The 21729-nt window shown below is 35.5% G+C and overlaps 1 protein-coding gene across 1 annotated transcript in view; it reads left to right on the top strand.

The window, feature by feature from the left end:
• The window catches only part of LOC123554188 (general transcription factor IIF subunit 2-like), a 217438-nt gene that overhangs the window by 5454 nt on the left and 190255 nt on the right, over positions 1 to 21729 (top strand). The window contains exons 2-4 of the mRNA XM_045344156.2: positions 13302 to 13381; positions 15595 to 15749; positions 20758 to 20793. Of these exons, the coding sequence (XP_045200091.2) occupies positions 13302 to 13381; positions 15595 to 15749; positions 20758 to 20793 (271 nt within the window). The remainder of the gene's footprint in view (positions 1 to 13301; positions 13382 to 15594; positions 15750 to 20757; positions 20794 to 21729) is intronic.

Here is a 21729-nt window from a genome sequence, read left to right as displayed (position 1 = left end):
TTTCAACTGATCTTCATGAAATTTGGTCAGAATGATTACCTTGATGAAATCTAGGACGAGTGCGAAAATGGGTCATCTCGGGTCAAAAACTAGGACACTAGGTCAAATCAAAGAAAAACCTTGTGTATGCGATAGAGGCTGTATTTTTCAATTGATCTTCATGAATATTAGTCAGAATGATAACCTTGATGAAATCTAGGCTGAGTTCGAAAATGGGTCATCTTGGGTCAAAAACTAGGTCACTAGGTCAAATCAAAGAAAAACTTTGTGTATGCGATAGAGGCTGTAATTTTCAATTGATCTTCATGAATATTGGTCAGAATGATTGCCTTGATGTAATCTAGGTCAAGTTATTATGGGTCATCTGAGTCAAAAAGTAGGTCACTAGGTTACATTGTAAATCAAAGAAAAACCCTGTGTATGCGATAGAGGCTGTATTTTTCAACTGATCTTCATGAAATTTTGTCAGAATGATAGCCTTGAGGAAATCTAGGTCAAGTTCGAATATGGGTCATCTGGGTTTAAAAACTAGGTCACTAAGTCAAATCAATGAAAAACCTTGTGTATGTAATAGGGACTGCATTTTACACTGGATTTCATGAAATTTGGTCAGAATGGCTGGCTTGATGAAATCTAGGTCAAGTTCGAATATTGGTAGTCTGGGGTCAAAAACTAGGTCACTAGGTCAAATCAAAGAAAATACTTATTTATACTCAAGATTTTTTGCTCCAATTTTCATGATAATTGGTCAGAATATTTTTTTCCATGAAATCATTAGGTCAAACATGTTTACACTGTTATGGTGTGTTTCTCAGGTGAGCGACCTAGGGCCATCTTGGCCCTCTTGTTAGCTTGACTATTCAAAGAATAGTAGAGCTATTGGACTCACCCATACGCCAGCGTCCGCGTCCCAATTTGGTTAAGGTTTTGTATGTAAGCTGGTATCTCAGTAACCACTTGTGTGAATGGATTGAAACTTCACACACTTATTCAATGTGATAAACTGACTTACATTGCACAGGTTCCATAACTCTGTTTTGCTTTTTTACAAAATTATGCCTCTTTTTATGCCCCCCTTCAAAGAAGAAGGGGTATATTGTTTTGCAGATGTCGGTCGGTCTCTGTTGGTCGGTCGGTCTGTATGTAGACCAATCCGTTTCCGGATGATAACTCAAGAATGCTTGGGCCTAGGATCATGAAAGTTGATAGGAAGGTTGGTCATCACCTGCAGATTACCCCTATTGATTTTGAGATCTGTATGTCAAAGGTCAAGGTCACAGTGACCATGAACAGTTAAAAGGTTTTGGGAAAATAACTCAAGAACGCTTGGGCCTAGGATCATAAAAGTTGATAGGGAGGTTGGACATGACCAGCAGATGACCCCTATTGATTTTAAGATCAGTATGTCAAAGTTCAAGGTCACAGTGACCCGGAACAGTTAAATGGTTTCCGGAAGATAACTCAAGATTGCTTGGGCCTAGGATCTTGAAAGGTGATAGGGAGGTTGGTCATGACCAGCAGATGACCCCTATTGATTTTGAGGTCATTTGGTCAAAGTTCAAGGTCTGATTGGCTGGGAACAGTTAAACGGTTTCTGGATGATAATTTGAGAACGCTTGGGCCAAGGGTCATGAAAGATGATAGAGAGGTTCATCATGACCAGCAGATGACCCCTATTAATTTTAAGGTCAGTAGGTCAAAGGTCAAGGTTACAGTGACCCGGAATATTTAAACCGTTTCCAGACAATAACTGAAAACGCTTGGGCCTAGGATCATGAAACTTGATAGGGAGGTTGGTCATGACCTGTAGATGGCCCCTATAGATTTTGAGATCTGTAAGCTAAGGTCACATTGACCCGGAACAGTTAAACCCTTTCTGGACAATACCTTGAGAACGCTTGGGCCTAGGATCACTAAACTTAATAGGGAGGTTGATCATGACTAGCAGATGACCCCTGTTGAATTTGAGGTCAATAGGTCAAAGGTCAATGTCACATTGAACCAGAACAGTAGAATTTTTGTTTACAGTGAGCAAATAATTTCTGTTCCTTGTGCAATGACTGAATGCATCATGGGGGCATTTCGTGTTCGATGAGCTCTTGTTCGACTTAGAAATTCTTGGTTAAGGTTTTGTATGTAAGCTGGTATCTCAGTAATCACTTGTGGGAATGGATTGAAACTTCACACACTTATTCACTGTGATAAATTGACCTATATTGCACAGGTTCCATAACTCTGTTTTGCTTTTTTACAAAATTATGCCCCTTTTTCGACTTAGAAATTCTTGGTTAAGGTTTTGTATGTAAGTTGGTATCTCAGTACCCACTAATGGGAATGGATTGAAACTTCACACACTTATTCACTGTCATGATTTGACATGCACTGTGCAGGCCCCATAATTCTACTTTGCATTTTTTCAAAATTATGCACCTTTTTCTGACTAAGCAGTTTTTGGTTAAGTTTTTGTATGTAAGCTGGTATCTCAGTATCCACTAATGGGAATGGATTGAAACTTTACACACTTGTTCACTGTCATGATCTGACATGCACTGTATAGGACCCATAACTCTACTTTGCATTTTTTCAAAATTTTGCCCCTTTTGTGACCTTTGCAGGGCCTCCTCTGGGTTTTTCATACTTGTCGCCAACCTTTTCGCCAATTTGAAAAAGTTGGAGCCACTTTAGAGCCATTTTTGAGCCAAAGTTCTGAGCCACTTTTATTTCTTTTAGTTGGCTGTCATAGTGTGCATAGAGAAATAAAATATTGTAAATAATTTCATTAGGAATAATAACAACTTTTGAAGGTGTATTAGTTTATTATATTAGAAGTAAATTCAATTTGTAGTTGGATAAAAAATGACACAAATCATTCTCTAATTTAAGAATCATATTTATCCATGTCAGAATTACCAATATTTCAGGACTCATTTATTTTCGGAAAAGAAAATTCGGATTTTTTTCTATTCTAAAAGGTCGAGTTGAACACTCTTCTAATGATTTTTAAGAAGCCACGGTAGCAAGTGATATCTTCCAGTTTCTGAACATTTCAATTTCAAAGAAATTAACCAGGTCCAGGATGCAAATTGAGGCCGATGTGTTTTAATTTTCGGATCCATCGTTAAAATCTTTTATGAAAACTGAGGAATCAAAAATTATCTTGCTAAAGAGTAACAAATTAAATGTATCTTTCGTACTTATTTAAAATTCGTCAGTCATACAACTGCATGCCACAAACATGACAATCTTTTTTTTGTAAAAAATCGCAACACATAAAGTACACCGTAATCGGCGTTAATTTTGGTGAATTCTCGGCAGAGGTCAAACATACAAGCTGGCAGATGTTTTGATTACTGATTAATCTTCAATTCACACATTATTACGCAATTATCTTCTCAAAGTGTCAACCAGCTTCAATAGTCCACGCCATGTACCCGGATAATCCTAACTCTGTTCAGCGACCCTAACTCAGTGCCAACATGGCTGACAGAAAGACGATGTATGTAGTTAATTTCCTTGTCTTTTTTCGTGTTTTTGTGTGAGTATGCAATGTTAGCGTAAACCTTTTGATAGTCATGATATCCTGTATTGATAACATGTTTTGTGTACTAAATATTTCAATCGAAATGTCACATTATGTGGCTGGAAATCATTAAAATGTACTCAAAAAAGTCTTCAAAATGAACATGTTTTATGTTTCTAACTGTTTTAAAGTACCAGAAATTGCAGCAAGACCTTACTTATTAAATGTATTAGTTCCGTAAATATCTCTTTGACAATGTTTAACAGTATCAGAGTTTGAAATCGATTTTTATAGCTTAAAAATTGTATTGATTATGAGGTGGGTTTAAATTTGCGGATAATTCCTAACTGGTATAGGAAACAGTGCTGGATAAATACGAACTTAGAATGGATAAACACCTAACCAAAAGAAAATGCTGTTCGTCTGTGCTTTTTTATGGACTGCTGATGCTCGAAGTTCTTTGATGTGGGATTCCTATGTCCAACTTATCCGACTCGTGATTTTTTGCCGGCGGACAAGTGCATTTTTCATTCTGTGTGTCCGCGGACAAGCATACTTTTTCAGGTATAAAATGAGAAAACATAAAATATAATTTAGATTGTGTGTTGCTTCAGGGGTATGGAGGTGATAAAGATAATGGGTTCTTTGACTAGGTCTCGCGCACACTGTAACTCGGTGACTATGATAAAATATCAGAGAAGATTTAGATACAAGAAGATTTATTTAACGTCGGAAAAGTATAAACATATAACACTAGCTTAAAGCTTTTTTCCGACAAACACATGTAAATAAGCTCAACATAAGTAAAACAGCTGTAATAAAATGCAAATATGTTAAAGCATATTAAAGCAAATAAAGCATCTGGCTCTAAGTAGATAAGAAACCAATCACAAATTATCACATACATGTTACAGCGCATTAAAACAAAATAGCGAAAACAGCACATGACCTGCAAGAATCTTTAAACGTTTTAGCCGAATATTGTGATAGATGGAAACTAACTGTTAATACAGAAAAGACAAAAGTTATGATTTTAGAAAAGGGGGAAGGCTAAGCCAAAATATCAATTTCAGATATAAGAATATTCAGTTAGAAATAGTGAGTAAATTTAAATATCTTGGTATCTTATTTACCTCAGGTGGCTTTTTTAATGAGACTGACAAAATGCTTTCAGGACAGGCACTTAAGGAAATTTTTTAAAAATGAATAAATATCTTTACAATTTTTACAGATATGGGGCCAAACATACATTAGATCTTTTGATAAATCATCATTCCAATTTTGAATTATTCAAGTGAAGTTTGGGGTTTTAATAAAGGTTTACAAGTAGAACGAACACATCTAAGCTTCTGTAAAAGGTTACTCGGGGTGAAAATTACCACACAGAACAGTTTTATTTATGCGGAAACAGGTAGATACAACTTAGAAACAGACAGACATTATAATATTATGAAGTATTGGTTGAAAATTAGCAATTGTGACCAGGTTAAAATATACTAAACAAGTATATATTTCTTTGAAAATTGTATAGATCTAAATCCTCGCAAATAAACTGGGTCTCCAAGGTGAAATTTTTGTTATCAAATAGGATTCTATCATGTTTGGCTTGCTCAGAGTGTAGGAGACACAAAGGTTTTTCTTAATATTTTAAAACAACGTCTAAGGGATATTTACATACAGATTTGAACACATCTATAAATGAGTCCAGCCGAGCACTATTTTACAAGAATATATTTAATTTCAGTTTCAGTAATTACTTAACAGTAATAAATATAAGGAAGTTCCGAATAGCATTAACAAGACTGAGGTTGTCATCGCATAGATTGGCTGTTGAGACTGGTAGATGGAGCCGTCCAAATAATATACCTTATGAAAATAGAATTTGTACTAACTGTCACATATTAGAAGACGAGTATCATTTTGTCATTGAATGTCAGGAGTTTGTAGATTTAAGAAAACAGTATATCAGGAAGTATTTCTGGCATCATCCAAGTTATCTTAAAAATTTTGCAATTATTTAATAATGAAAATAGTAAAGATACTCGTAATCTCGCAACGTATATCTTTAAAGCTTTTGAAAAAAGGAGGTATCTAAATAGATAAATTCTAATGTTTAAGTAGCTAATACACATGCTGGGGTTATCAAAATTGTCTCTCCCAAAGCTGTGTTATTACTGATGCCTATGAATTACTGATACAATTGTTAAACTTGTATTTACATATCTGCTATCTTGCCATACATGTTATATTTATTACTTTGTTTGTATATTGAAGATATGCTGATGGATCTTGTTTGATTTATTGCATGATAAAGATTATTCTTCTTCTTCTTATGTACTAGCAAATAAAACGAAAAAGTAATTTACCACATACAGATTTAGCACATTTAAAGCAACATAAAAAAATTAGCTGACACTACACAAGAATAAGAAGAGTAAGAAGAGTCACATTTTACAACATGCATTTAAAAAAAAAAACATAAAAGAAGAAACCATATACATGCTAAAGGGAACATAAGAACTACTTAAAGTAGCTGAAGAAAATTTTTTGCATCATCAGCATATAGCATTCTGTAACTAAAACTATAAAAAGGAAAACAAGGGTTACACACAGAGAACTAAAAGGACATTTAAAGACATCAGAAACGTAAACATAATTTGACCCAGTAGTCAGTCAAATTAATATCAAAAGCACACAGAGATCGCAAGTATGACTAAAACAAGTCGGAACGTTTTAAGAGTCTTTCTCTGAATTCATCTGGCTTTGCACCATTGCGTGGGCAGTGTTTCGGGCATGACCTCAAAAGATCCCGAACACTGCTTACGCGATTTCAGACTTTTATAAACGTTAAAAGACAAATATTTCAACAGCTTATATTTTACCACAGTTACTGTGATATGCTTTTCTTTTCATTGTCCTAAAAAAGGAACTCGATCTCCAGTCTATTTGCGCTTTCATGAAGGTTTAATATTACAAATCAGAGCAAGTGAAATTTGACTATGGACAAGTGGATTTTAAGTGTCCGTGGACAAGTGAAAAATGTAAGGATACCCACACCCCTGTCCCGTCAGTCCATGCATCACTCCCCCACCCCACCCCACCACACACACACACACACACACACACACACACACACACACACTTTTCTTCCCTATTTACCGTCTGAAAAATATCATATTTAATAATTAATCATAAATCTAACCCTATTTAAACAATATCAAAAATATTCCATTAGCACCTCTATAAAAATCTCTTACACTATACGATATACAAGATTTGAAACAAACACAATTCTTCCGAAACTGTGTGTGTGTGTGTGTGTGTGTGTGTGTGTGAGAGAGAGAGAGAGAGAGAGAGGGAGGGGGGGGGGGGGGGGGGGAGAGAGGGTTGGGGGCTACAGAACTTCGAACATCGGTGGTATTAAAATATTTCTTATGTAAATATAATAATTTGACCTTTATTTCTGAGTTATTTTTAGGGTTTATTCCAAACATTTCTATTTGCATAATATTAAAATTATGAAAAAATATTTGACTGTAGTGGGCATACATATAACATCTTAAAATTAATGACAAAGTTTGAAGACAATACCGCTTATAAAGTAACGTTTACAATAATCAGACCATGTAAAATGTCAACTCATTCATTTCTATAGAATACTAGTCAGTTAGGTGTTTATCCGTCACACAATTTCATGTAAGTTAGGTTTTCATCCATTCCTTAGTAAACTGAGTTCGGTTTTTTATCAAATCAAAGTTAGGTTTTTATCCCTTTTCTCGCTGTCAGTACATTTGAACATGTATTTTTGTCAACATGTAGAGGGTTAACAACATAGTGTAAAGGGGCCTATAAAGCAGTATATCTTTGCTTTTGACAACAAAATATTCGAGGCATCAAAAGCATAGAAGTATTTTTAAAGATTTTTTGTAAAAGTTTTCATTGAAAAAGTTGCCTTGTTCGTCGTGTTTCCACCTGAATACACAAAAGGCTGATATATTAACATGATACATTTTGAAATAAATAACACTTGATCAATGGAGATAGATATAACAACAAAACATTCCTTTATACATCGTAATTACACAGAAAACAAAGTTGTATCGGCTTTACATCCGCCATGTTGGCACTGAGTTAGGGTCGCTGAACAGAGTTAAGATTATCCGGGTACATGGCGTGTAGTCGAATTGTCAAATACACCGCCTAGACTGGTTATTGATTTTATTCACTACCAGCGTCTAGGTAAACACGTGTATCGGGAACCAATTCTTGGGCCGCTTATATCACTACGGAAAAAACAAATGCCGAGGAAAGAAACTATGCGCCACTTATTTTCGCCAGTTCGCAAAATTTAGCGCCAAATTCTTAAAATTATCGCAAATGGCGACATTGGCGATCGGCAGCGGAGGCCCTGCCTTTGTATTCATTCAATTGACAAGGCTGTTGAATAGTCAAGCGTTGCTGTCCTCCGACAGCTCCTGTTAGTCAAAACACCCGTCTTTAGGCTGAACACCACTAAATCCAGCTGTTCTTTATTTCATATAAAATCCACTCACTTCATAACGGTGTTTCGACATTTTCTAGCATATCAGATTTTCAGAGACTTATATTCCCATAAAGAACTAGATCGCTACTTTAGAAAAACAAAAAGAAAAGGGGGTGTTAACTTTTATATAAGAAAACTACAGTTCGTTAAATACAACCCGCTGAAATTACTACTTTTCGCTTCTTTCAATTTCTCTTTTCGTGACATTAAATTTCTTACGCCGCCATTTTTATCTAGCATGCGATAGGAACATGCCGATTTCATTAGAATGCAAAGTGATACATACTGAAACGCGGTAGGGTAAAAGTAAGCACGTTGCTGCCGAGAAAATGCACTAGGAAAGGAAAAAAGATTAGTACTATTTATATTTGGACTACTTGTGACTAGACCTGCGGAGGCTTACATTCTATTTGGTAGTGATCAGCCTATAAGAGAAATATTTTGTTTGATTTTTCCATGAATTTGCATTCATTCTCAAGGTACGCCTATTTCACAATGATTCTGCTTTGTTTTGGTGCAAAATATTGAGAAAATATAGAGAAATGACAATTCATTACAGGTCACCCCCATCCCCAAAAATATGCAAAATTTAGCCCTGTGCAAGCAATATTTCAATTAATTTTACCTTATTCGTGGAATTTACATTTAACATCCATTTAATCGTTACGATGTTTGTCATTTTCATTCAGAAACATGCTAATTTCAATATTATTTAGACAACTGAAGTGCTAAAATGCGAGAGAAGACATTTACTAGGTCCTAAAACGAACCAAATAGTGCCACCTGGTCGAAAATTCGATCTAAATTCCAAAAACACAAGAAATTGAAGCGTTTTCAGCCATTTGTTACCGTTTTACATCATAAAGAATAGATTAATGGCATTTCCATTCATTTTCGAGGGTTTCAGAAAATAACATGTATTGCCCTTATAGGCTGAACACCGTAAATCCAGCTGTTCTTTATTTCATATAAAATCCACTCACTTCATAACGGTTGTTGTCGACATTTCTAGCATATCAGATTTTCAGAGACTTATATTCCCATAAAGAACTAGATCGCTACTTTAGAAAACAAAAAGAAAAGGGGGTGTTAACTTTTATATAAGAAAACTACAGTTCGTTAAATACAACCCGCTGAAATTACTACTTTTCGCTTCTTTCAATTTCTCTTTTCGTGACTTTAAATTTTTACCCCGCCATTTTTATCTGCATGCGATGGGAAAACATCCTTTTCTGAATGCAAGTGATACTACTGAAACGCGGAGGGTAAAAATAACACGTTCCCCCGAAAAAATGCACTGGGAAAAGGAAAAAGATTGTACTATTTTTTTTGGGACTACTTGTGATAGCTGGGGAGGCTTACATTCTTTTGGTAGTGATCGCCTATAAAACAATTTGTTAAAACGGGCCCCTAGGAATTTTGGGGGACAGGTACCCATACTTTGAAAGGGGTTTTTTGTCGTTTTAACAAAATGGTGAAGTTTTTAGGCCAAATTATATGTTTACTTTTTTTCACCTATTGGGCTGTTTTCAATCATTTTTAATAATAAAAAATTTCTTTTCCTTAGAGGCACAAAAATATAATTTTAAAAAGAGGGTTTTAATCTATTGTGTCAAAAAACCCTGTTATCTGGGGAATTTTTTTCTGGAAAGGGGAAAAAAACATATTTTTTTTATGAGGGGAGGGGGGGGACCCCCCCATATTCGCCCCAAAAACACCCAAAATGGGCCCGTAAAATCCCCGGGACCCTACCAATCGTTGATAAATCTTAGTTAAACTTTTTTGTACAGGTTAATATTTTATTTAAACTGTCTTCTTCTTCTTCTAAATACTACACTCCCTCATAATAATGAAGATTATGTGTAGGCGCTGGTGAATTTAAAATAACTTAAAATATAGTGTTTATACATACGGAAATTATAGTACAAGAGCTAAAAGTTTTTTTTTTTTTTTTTTCTTTTAGAAATTTGTACAGTAGAATGAATAATTGCTGTTTAATTCCTATGGCTGAGACAACAACAGGCACAGTGACGATGCTCTTAAACGTGTCAACTGGCTGCTTCATGACTGTAATAGGCAACATGGTCCACTGGCTAACATCCTTGGATAGAATGAAAATTTATAGGAGTTTTGATTTCCAATGTGCCTGAATCTGTGTATATCCCTTTGTAGGACCAATAATTATTTTCAGGGAAAATAGCTACATATATGGACTATTTTATAAAACATGATGAGTCTTTCTTGTTCTTCTGATTTTCTAGGTTAGCCATTCAAATTATTTAGCATGTCTGAGACCGAGCTAGTGTTTTGATAACGGCTGGTGACAAATCTTGCGGCTCTTCTCTGGACCCTCCCAATCTGATTCATAATATTATGATTTTTAGGGTTGCAGGACATTTGCCCCCCAATGAAAAAATGAACTGCTGGACATTTGCCCCTCAGTTGAAATGGCAGATAGGACATTTGCCCCCCATTGCTTATTTTTGAAATAGACATTTGCCCCCCCCCCCCCCCCCCCCCCCCCCCCACCCCCCCAATATTTTTGTCCTATATGCCAGTATATATAACAGTGTTTTTTGTTGTTTTCTCATCAAAATTACTCTAAAAAGCAATTTTCAATAAAAAAAACTGTTTTATTGATAATAATTTCATAAATATGTTAATTACTTTCAGATGTTAAGGTAAATAATAGCATATTATTGAGTAATAAAAGTGCTCATAACAGTGTTATAATTTCAGTTGACAGTTAGCACAGAGAGTAGTTTCCCTTTACCGGAATGGTGAAAATCATAAACAAACTTGTTTGGAAGCTGGAAAATCGTCTATACCTTTGTATAAAAGGCACCCAAGATTCGGGGGTGGTCCTGGGAGACAAAAAACTGCACATGAACAAATTGATGCACGAGAATTTATGGTATATAGCTTTGAAACTTGTATACCATCACAGTGTCCAGTTTTAGGCAAGAGCACATAACTCCATCAATGATGTCTGAACTATGGCCCCTTTTAACTTACAAATCTTGGTTAACTTTTTCGTACCAGTTCATATTTTCAGTGTTTTCCATGATGCACAAATCCTGCGTCATAGTCACACTTTTCTGAGAAATAACCTTTAAAAATAAATTCTGTGCTTCACAGTGGACGCAGTTTCTTGAAAATCTAGGCCAATTTTGTTTAAAAGAGCGATTTTCTGAAACTATACTTTCAGTTTCATAATTATATGTAGACTGCCTCATCCATTTTGTATATTAATAATATTGCGTGGATTCACATTTCACAAATTTTATATAACCAGTCTGATACTTTGACTAATAATGCTTTGTAACAGTTGTTATACTCAGTATAAGTTATAGCTGCTCGCTACTAGTACCAGTCTTGACCATGTGACCAAAATAAACCAAATAACATAAAAAATAGTACTTCAGAATCATCCACATAGATCTATTACCTTTTGTTAACAATTTGTTTTCTGCTAGAAATGTGAATCAAAGTTTTATTTTTATAACAACACCAAAGCAGGGCCCATGCTGTCGTTCGCCACCAGCCAATGGCCCACCGGCAAAAAATGAATTTTTCTACATTTTTTGTTCTAATCTAACCTTATAGAATTTTTTACAGTGTTTGAGTTACTCACCCATTGCAGGGCACTCGTTTGGGGATTTTTTGGGGGAAAATTGGGTCCCATCCTTCATAAATAAAATGTTTTTTTTTTTTTTTCCAGGAAAAAAATCCCCCCCGATAATAGGTTTTTACACAAAATAGTTTTAACTCTCTTTCAAAATTTTATTATATTAGTGCCTCTATGGAAGGTTACTGCGCAAAAGTTCATTTTAAAAATGATGAAAACGTATTAAAAAGTGTGAAAAGTTAGTAACATTTATGGCTAAAACTTCCCTTTTTTTCTTAAATGACGAAAAAATTTCCCCCTTCCCTTTGGGTTGGGAAAAGCCCCCGAAAGTTGTCTAGTGCCCGGATTGTCTGCGGTTTTAAATTTGAAATTTGAAAACTTGTTTTTTTACTAGACACTGGTAAAACCTAAAGCACTTATAAATAAAAGTCAAAAATCGTGTTTTTACTCTCTTTTATTTATGACAAAAACGGGAAAAAACTTTTGATCGAAATCACTATTAAGTAAAAAAATTTTATTCAAGATACTTAAAGTATACCTGTATGACCTCCAAAATTTGGAAATGACCCTCAGATGTGAAAAACTGGGAATCACAATGACCCTCATTTTCAAAAGTCCAGGGAAAACACTGTATAATTTTGTGTAAACTGTACTTTTATCACTTGTTTATTATAACAGTCTCTATCTGTAGGCAAGGGTACACAACTCTGTCAAGTATTTTGACTGAATTATGGCCCTTTTTGGACTTGGAAATTGGTTCAGTTTTCGTACAAGTCCATGTTTTGTCAAAAGTATTTGACATCTGTCTTTGAAACATTGAACACTTGTTCATCATCAAATCTCATCTGTAGTCAAGGGTATGTAACTATGTTAAAAATATTTGGCTGGATTTTGGCCCTATTCAGACTTGGAAATCAGTTAAGTTTTTAGTACCAGTCCATATTTTGTCTAAACTGTGTGATATATGGCTTTGAAACTTTGACCACTTGTTTACCATCATAGTCTCCATATGGGGCAAGAATACATAACTAGGACAGGGAATTTGGCTCAGTTATGGCCCGTTTTTGACATAGAAATTACTTAATATTTTGACCCCATACTTACATCAATTTTCTTTGAATAGTCAAGCTCGCTGTCGATAGACAGCTCTTGTGATATTGGATTACTCGCATCAGAAAAATAGCTGAAAATTGATGTTCAGATAAAAATGGCAGCACCCATGACATTGTGACATTCCAGTAACAAAGAATAGCATTGCTATAAATCTAGTAAAGTACAGGATATATGATTATGAGACATTAAGTAATTATTTTTTGCAGTCATACGTGAAATTTGGGATATTTTTGCAACTTTTGATAGAATTAATTTATCAGAAATTTCACTTATATTTACAGGTATATATTATATATAAATGCTGACTTTATGACACTTTCTCCTTGAAGTAAAAATTAGAAATAATATTTGCAAAGAAAATATTGCCTACCACTAACCAGCCTTGCTAACCTATTTGTATGTGTGGGGGGTGGGGTCAGGTAACCCTAAATGCAGGTACTTTTCTTTTAAGCTTTGTTTTAAATAAAGACAATTTATTACTTGTCTGTTTTCTTCAGGTCCCAAAATATCTGTCGGAAAAATGGAAGAAGGCATCTGGGAAATGTGAGGTTGGAAGGCTAATGATAACAAGATCTAAGTATGTTAATACATGTAGTGTAACAAATGTCATATGTTAGGTAAAAAGTTGGAATATTTTGAATTTTATAAACATAACATTGTTTGCTTTGAAAGTCAGATATAAAATTTTCCTAGATATCTAACATTTAAATGGATGATTGGGGAAAAAAACAACTTTGACATAGGTCATTCTGTCAGTTTGTAAACATTAGTTTTTAGCTCACCTGTCACAAAGTGACAAGGTGAGCTTTTGTGATCGCGTGGTGTCCGTCGTGCGTCCGTGCGTCTGTCCGTAAACTTTTGCTTGTGACCACTCTAGAGGTCACATTTTTCATGGGATCTTTATGAAAGTTGGTCAGAATGTTCATCTTGATGATATCTAGGTCAAATTTGAAACTGGGTCACGTGCCTTCAAAAACTAGGTCAGTAGGTCTAAAAATAGAAAAACCTTGTGACCTCTCTAGAGGCCATATATTTCACAAGATCTTCATGAAAATTGGTCAGAATGTTCAGCTTGATGATATCTAGGTCAAGTTCAAAACTGGGTCACGTGCCTTCAAAAACTAGGTCAGTAGGTCTAAAAATAGAAAAACCTTGTGACCTCTCTAGAGGCCATATATTTCACAAGATCTTCATGAAAATTGGTCAGAATGTTCACCTTGATGAAATCTAGGTCAAGTTCGAAACTAGGTCATGTGCCTTTAAAAACTAGGTCAGTAGGTCAAATAATAGAAAAACCTTGTGACCTCTCTAAAAGCCATATTTTTCATGGGATCTGTATGAAAGTTGGTCTGAATATTCATCTTGATGATATCTAGGTCAAGTTCGAAACTGGGTCATGTGCGGTCAAAAACTAGGTCAGTAGGTCTAAAAATAGAAAAACCTTGTGACCTCTCTAGAGGCCATATATTTCATGAGATCTTCATGAAAATTGTTCAGAATGTTCACCTTGATAATATCTAGGTCAAGTTCGAAAGTGGGTCACGTGCCATCAAAAACTAGGTCAGTAGGTCAAATAATAGAAAAACCTTGTGACCTCTCTAGAGGCCATATTTTTCATGGGATCTGTATGAAAATTGGTCTGAATGTTCATCTTGATGATATCTAGGTCAAGTTCGAAAGTGGGTCACGTGCCATCAAAAACTAGGTCAATAGGTCAAATAATAGAAAAACCTTGTGACCTCTCTAAAGGCCATATTTTTCATGGGATCTGTATGAAAATTAGTCTGAATGTTCATCTTGATGATATCTAGATCAAGTTCGAAACAGGGTCATGTTCGGTCAAAAACTAGGTCCGTATGTCTAAAAATAGAAAAACCTTGTGACCTCTCTAGAGGCCATACTTGTGAATGGATCTCTATAAAAATTGGTCAGAATGTTCACCTTGATGATATCTAGGTCAAGTTTGAAACTGGGTCATGTGCCTTAAAAACTAGGTCAGTAGGTCAAATAATAAAAAAACCTTTTGACCTCTCTAGAGGCCATACTTTTCATGGGATCTGTATGAAAGTTAGTCTGAATGTTCATCTTGATGATATCTAGGTCAAGTTTGAAACTGGGTCAACTGAGATCAAAAACTAGGTCAGTAGGTCTAAAATTATTAAAATCTTTTGACATCTCTAGAGGCCATATTTTTCATGGGATCTGTATGAAAATTGGTCTGAATGTTCATCTTGATGATATCTAGGCGAAGTTTGAAACTGGGTTACGTGCGGTCAAAAACTAGGCCAGTAGGTATAAAAATAGAAAAACCTTGTGACCTCTCTAGAGGCCATATTTTTCATGAGATCTTCATGAAAATTAGTGAGAATGTTCACCTTGATGATATCTAGGTAAAGTTCAAAACAGGGTCACTTACCTACGAAAACTAGGTCAATAGGTCAAATAATAGAAAAACCTTGTGACCTCTCTAGAGACCATATTTTTCAATGGATCTTCATGAAAATTGGTCAGAATTTTTATCTTGATAATATCTAGGTCAAGTTCAAAACTGGGTCACATGAGCTCAAAAACTAGGTCACAAATAATAGAAAAAAACGACATCATACTCAAAACTGGGTCATGTGGGAAGAGGTGAGCGATTCAGGACCATCATGGTCCTCTTGTTTTGTCTTCTTGTTAGTAAGCAAGTTTAAAGATAAGAAGTATTTAAGTTAGGAAGGTTAACAGTAGTTGATCTTTTAAAACTGGCTCAATGTTTCAAATATCTGTTTAAACGATTTTCTGTTTTAGAGTACCAAATACAATGCCAGAAGTGACATTTTCAATGAATGATGCTCAGATGAAACAAGAAGTACCTGGACAGCCGAACGCCACACCCAAGGACCATAAGTTTCGGTTGACTGGTGTCGGAAATCAAAATCTTGTTGTGTTCTCAGAAGATAGAGGTATGAAGTTCAATGATAAATTTGTGTATCTTTGAAATATTTAATTGACTGGTTTTATGTGTATTTTAACTCTTACCCTGCTTTATTTCTATAATGAACTTGTCCATCTTTCAAATTGGACAGTGCCATTAACTGTTAAAAGGGGTGCTTGCCAAAAAGTTACTGACTGAATGGCGAACAGTGGGGTCTTGATCAGACTGCACAGATGTGCAGGCTGATCATGATCTACACTGCTTGCAAAGGCAGAACCTATTGTGTCAAGCATGATAAGGGTTAAAATTGTGAGTTTTGATTTTTTCATGTTCCTAGATTTCTCGCCAGTAATGAAAGATAGTGTAAACTGGATGAAGTGTATGTTACATACATGTTGATGATAAAGAATTTGTCACAAAATTTCAGATTTTTAGCTCACCTGAGCCAAAGGCTCATGGTGAGCTATTGTGACCGCTCAATGTCCGCGTGCGGCGTGTCGTGCGTCCGTCAACATTTTCTAAAAAAATTTTCTTCTTGAAAACCACTGGGCAGAATTACACCAAACTTCACAGGAATGATCCTTGGGTGGCCCCCTTTCAAAATTGTTCAAAGAATTGAATTCCATGCAGAACTCTGGTTGCCATGGCAACCGAAAGGAAAAACTTTAAAAATCTTCTTGTCCAAAACCACAGGGCCTAGGGCTTTGATATCTGGTGTGTAGCATCATCTAGTGGTCCTCTACCAAAATTGTTCAAATTATCCCCCTAAGGTCAAATATGACCCCGCCCGGGGGTCACATGGTTTATATAGACTTATATAGGGAAAACTTTGAAAATCTTCTTGTACAAAACCACATGGCCTAGGGCTTTGATATTTGGTTTGTAGCATCATCTAGTGGTCCTCTACCAAGATTGTTCAAATTATCCCTCTAGGTTCAAATATGGCCCCGCCCCGGGAGTCCCAAGTTTTACATAGACTTATATAGGAAAAAAAGTTAAACAATTTTCTTGTCTGAAACCGCAACACTTAGACCTTTGATATTTGGTTTGTAGCATTGTCTCATGGTCCTCAACCAAAATTTTTCAAATTATACCCCTGGGATGAAAAGAGGCCCTGCCCTAGGGGTCCAAAGTTTTATATAGACTTATATTGGAAAAAAAACTTTAAAAATCTTCTTGTCTGAAACCATACGACCTATGCTTTTGATATTTGGTATGATCCATTGTCTAATAGTCCTCTACCAAAATTGTTCAAATTATGCCCCTGGGGTTAAAAGAGGCCCCCCCCCCCCCCCCCCCCCCCCCCCCCCCCCCCCCCCCCCCCCCCGGGGTCACTTAGTTACTATGTGAGTTATATAGGAAAAAATACTTAAAAAATCATTTGATCCTATTTCCAAGACTGTTTAATAATAATTACCTGATTACCCCAAGTAATATGATGTCACTTGACTGTGACCTTGACCTACTGACCTACTGACCTACTTTTTTTTTTTTTAAGATACAGCCTTGAAGTTTTGATGACATACACAGTTTTGCACACCAATCGTAAAACTGAATATCATTGACCATGAATGTGACCTACTGACTTTCTTAATATTTTATCATCAGTTTCATCTTTGAAACATGTAGCTCATATTACTCAGGTGAGCGATACAGGGTCATCATGACCCTCTTGTTAAAAATTTCTTTTATTAGCTCACCTGAGCCAAAGGCCCATGGCAAGCTTTTATGACCACTCAATGTCCGTCAGTCAACAATTTCTAAAAGAATCTTCTTCTTCAAAACCACTGGGCAGATTTACACCAAACTTCACAGGAATGATCCTTGGGTGGCCCCCTATCAAAATTGTTCAAAGAATTGAATAACCGCCCCGATAGCTTAGTGGAAGAGTGTCCGCTTCGAGTGTGGGAGGTGTGGGTTTGATCCCCGGTCGCATCATACCAAAGACGTGAAAAATGGTACCAGTAGCTCCCTTGCTTGATGCTCAGCATTAAAAGGGAAACTGGCTTCTCTTCTCTCATACCCTTGTAGTGATGGATTCCATCAGGAATGAGGTGTCGAGAGTGATTAACATAAGTTGTAAAACTTGCTTTACAATCAACCTAAAATAAACTAATTGAATTCCACACAGAGCTCTGGTTGCTATGGCAACCGAAAGGAAAAACTTTAAAAAATCTTCTTGTCCTGAACCGCAAGGCATTGAGCCTCGATAGTTGGCATGAGACATCATCTTATGGTCTTCTGTGAAGATTGTTCAAATTATGTCCCTGGGGTGAAAAGAGGCCCCGCCCCAGGTGTCCCAAGTTTTACATAGACTTATATAGGAAAAAAGATTTAAATATCTTCTTGTCTGAAACCACAAGACCTAGGCCTTTGACATTTGGTATGTAGCATTTCCTTGTGATCCTCTACCAAGAGTGTACCTGGGGTGAAAAGAGGCCCTGCCCCAGGTGTCCCAAGTTTTACATAGATTTACATAGGAAAAAAACTTTGAATATCTTCTTGTCTGAAACTACAAGACCTAGGCCTTTGATATTTGGTATGTAGCATTTCCTTGTGATCCTCTACCAAGAGTGTACCTTGGGTGAAAAGAGGCCCCGCCCCGGGTGTCCCAAGTTTTACATAGACTTACATAGGAAAAAAACTTTAAATATCTTCTTGTCTGAAACTACAAGACGTAGGCCTTTGATATTTGGTATGTAGCATTTCCTTGTGATCCTCTACCAAGAGTGTACCTTGGGTGAAAAGAGGCCCCGCCCCGGGGGTCCCAAGTGTTACATAGACTTACATAGGAAAAAAACTTTAAAAATCTTCTTGTCTGAAACTGCAAGGCATAGGCTTTTGATATTTGGTATGTTGCATTACCTAGTGGTCCTCTACCAAAATTATTAAAATTATGCCCAAGGTGAAAAGAGGCCCCACCCAGGGGGTCCAAAGTTTTACATAGACTTATATAGGAAAAAACTTTAAAGTCTTCTTGTCTGAAAGTTCAATGCGTAGGCCTTTGATATTTGGTATGTAGCATTGCCTAGTGGTTCTCTAACAAGATTGTTCAAATAATGCCCCTGGGTGAAAAGAGGCCCGACCCCAGGGGTCACTTGTATAGGAGTTATATAGGAAAAATTACTTCAAAAATGATCTGAATCAGATCATATTTTCTAGACTGTTTAATAGGGCTCCAGATAAGATGTGTATTAGCGTAAATTACGCTTTGAAATAGTGCATATACGCATGTCTGAACGTTTTTAAGCGTATTAAAACATATATGAAACTAGAGAAACGCATGAAATGACTTTTTACTAGTGTAAACAAAATCTGAACCGTCCAGATGCTTTACATAACAGCACGGTCGGCATTAATTCTCCCACATTGAACATACACACGCATTGAATGGTACTTTATAAATTCAGGTCAAACTATATAGAGATATAGAGCAGACGTCATAGAGGTTTACAAGCTCATAAATGAGTTAGATATAATAGCAACAAGTCTATTGAAATTTAGTCATAGTGTTGTAACTAGGGGGAATAACCAAAAACTAAAAAAGGACTATGCTAAACATAAAACAAGGATCAGTGCATTTAATTATAGAGTGGTTAGAAACTGGAACAGCCTTCCAAATAAAGTAATAGAGGCACCAACAATAAACTCCTTCAAAGCAAGACTGAACAAACACTGGTCAGGAGACAGCAAGTTTTAAGTTAAATGATACACCCCCTATGCAAGAATACAAGGAAATAACCACATCAGTTGAAAATGATTATATGTGATTTTGTGCAGGAATTGCTCTGCCAAAAAGTACAGCAATAGAAATATTTTAATAGTTAAAAAGTACAGTTGAGGTTGTGCAGGAATTGTTCTGCCAATATCTAAATATGATCTCAGGAATGAAAAAGTGAACAACCATCTGTAGTGCAGGAATTGTTCTGCCGGCAGAAAGGACATAATTTTAGATAAATATTGGTAGAAATAATGGCTACACTACGAGTAAAAAATGTGGAGACAGTGCAATGTAAATATGTAAATACAAGCAAAGAAAAATAGAAAAACTAATTAATTAAAAAAAAATAGACTACTAAAACTTAGTAAAAGAAAAAAGACACAAACAAAATTGAAAGATTTGGGGTGGCATGGTACCAGAATACCTATATTAAGGAAGATTAAGATTGAGAGAAATGAAAAAGAAATTATTAACTTATCTAAAATAATAATGTACCAATATAGGGAAAACGAAAAACTAAAGGGCCTAAGAAGCTGTAGCTTAACTCCAGAGAATGGAGTTCTGGTCTCGATTTCTACAAGGACTACATGGATATATTATACACTCAATGCGTGCGTAAATCAAACAGTTGGGAATTAATATTGATGGTATGGTAGTGTATTTTAAAGTGGTGTCGATTTAAAATATCAACTTCCGGTGCAGAGTAAACAACAAAAATGTCTATTTCTAAACATTTAAAAGTACTCTAAGCATTCTTTAAACCAACAAAAAATGATCCCCAAAACATTGAATATTCTATTGGAGACAGTAGAGAGTGTGAAAACAAAGCAAGTCAAGGGGGGAAAAAGAAGCAAAATCTTGAATGCTGAATTGAAACTGAACTGCAAACAAATTCATGGGTGTAACACCCAATAAATATGTTATAAAACTGATTTCTGTTATTTTTTACATTTACAAATTTTCAGGAGTAAAATTACTCCTAGTCATTTTCAGATTTTACATTTTACTCATTCACAAAAATTATGATGAGTTAATACTCATAGGCCAAAAATATTATCTGGAGCCCTGGTTTAATTATAATTACCTGACGATCCCAAGTAATTATGGGTCACTTAACTGTGACCTTGACCTACTGACCTACTTTTTTTTTTTAAGATACAGCTGACAAGTTTAGAAGTAATAATATATTCCTCCTATATCAAGGGAGTGACCATTATTATTTTGTTTAAATATTGTACTGAATTTTACGTCATATTGTGTCACATTGTCACATTCCAACAGTTTTGTTTCACTGATGGTTTTTATACATTTTCAGCGACTCCACCTGGACCGTCAGCAGAGGAAATCACAGGTATGTCTGATTTTGTACGAGATATAAGTAAAATAATGAAGTGATGTATATATACATGCAATCAAAATGGTCTTTGAATAGTTATTGATGTTGACTTTATGTTCAAACTTCATCTTGTTTTAAAAAAAAACAACAACATGTTTTTGTCTTGTAAATAAATTTATAATTGAAGGGCAACAGTTAATCAAATGACTTTAAATGCAATAAAGGGTCCGCAGTGTTTGTCTTTGAAACTAAAATTTGACTGCATTTACTCAATAGGAAATACATATTTTCCCCCTAATTTTGGTTAAAATATGTTTTACCTAAAAGATTTCAAGATATAATTTTCAACTTTAAAATATTTGGCTTGGTCTAAACAAAGGAAGATTAATTGCCAGTTGAACAAAGACTATTTGATTTAAAAACACTGATTGAAAAATTATTGATCAGTCATCAGGGATATATCTTAGTTATCTTTTAACCATTTGGAAAAATATATTAACATTGCTTCTTGTCCATTTAATGCAGTAAAACTATTCTTAGAGCAGGACCAGATTCCCTTAAAAGAGGTTGGGGGTTGGGCTGTGGGAGAACTGATACAAAGACCAGACTAAAAGCCAGATATTTTCATCTTCACCTACAATCAGATGATTTTTTTTAAATACTATATTCCTTAGATTTGAGAAGAAATGAAATAAAACAAATTATTATTTTTAGCACTATTTTTTGATAGTAGCTTAGTAATTTATGCATTTGTTCATGAATTACAGCATGAGAGTCTTTTTTTCACGTCTTGGTTTCAGAGCACTTGTGAAAACACTGGAAACTCTTGTCCAGCATGCAAATTGTAATTTCTTGCATACCAGACAGGATGTTCAAGTGTTTTGCAAAAAAAGCAATCTATGTCTGGTAGAAGATCTGGCTCTCCGGTAACTGTTTTGTGGTAACTCAGCA

This window comes from Mercenaria mercenaria, chromosome 7, assembly GCF_021730395.1.
Source record: "Mercenaria mercenaria strain notata chromosome 7, MADL_Memer_1, whole genome shotgun sequence".
In the NCBI taxonomy this organism is placed as follows: domain Eukaryota; kingdom Metazoa; phylum Mollusca; class Bivalvia; order Venerida; family Veneridae; genus Mercenaria; species Mercenaria mercenaria.
This window is presented reverse-complemented; position numbering and strand designations above follow the sequence as displayed.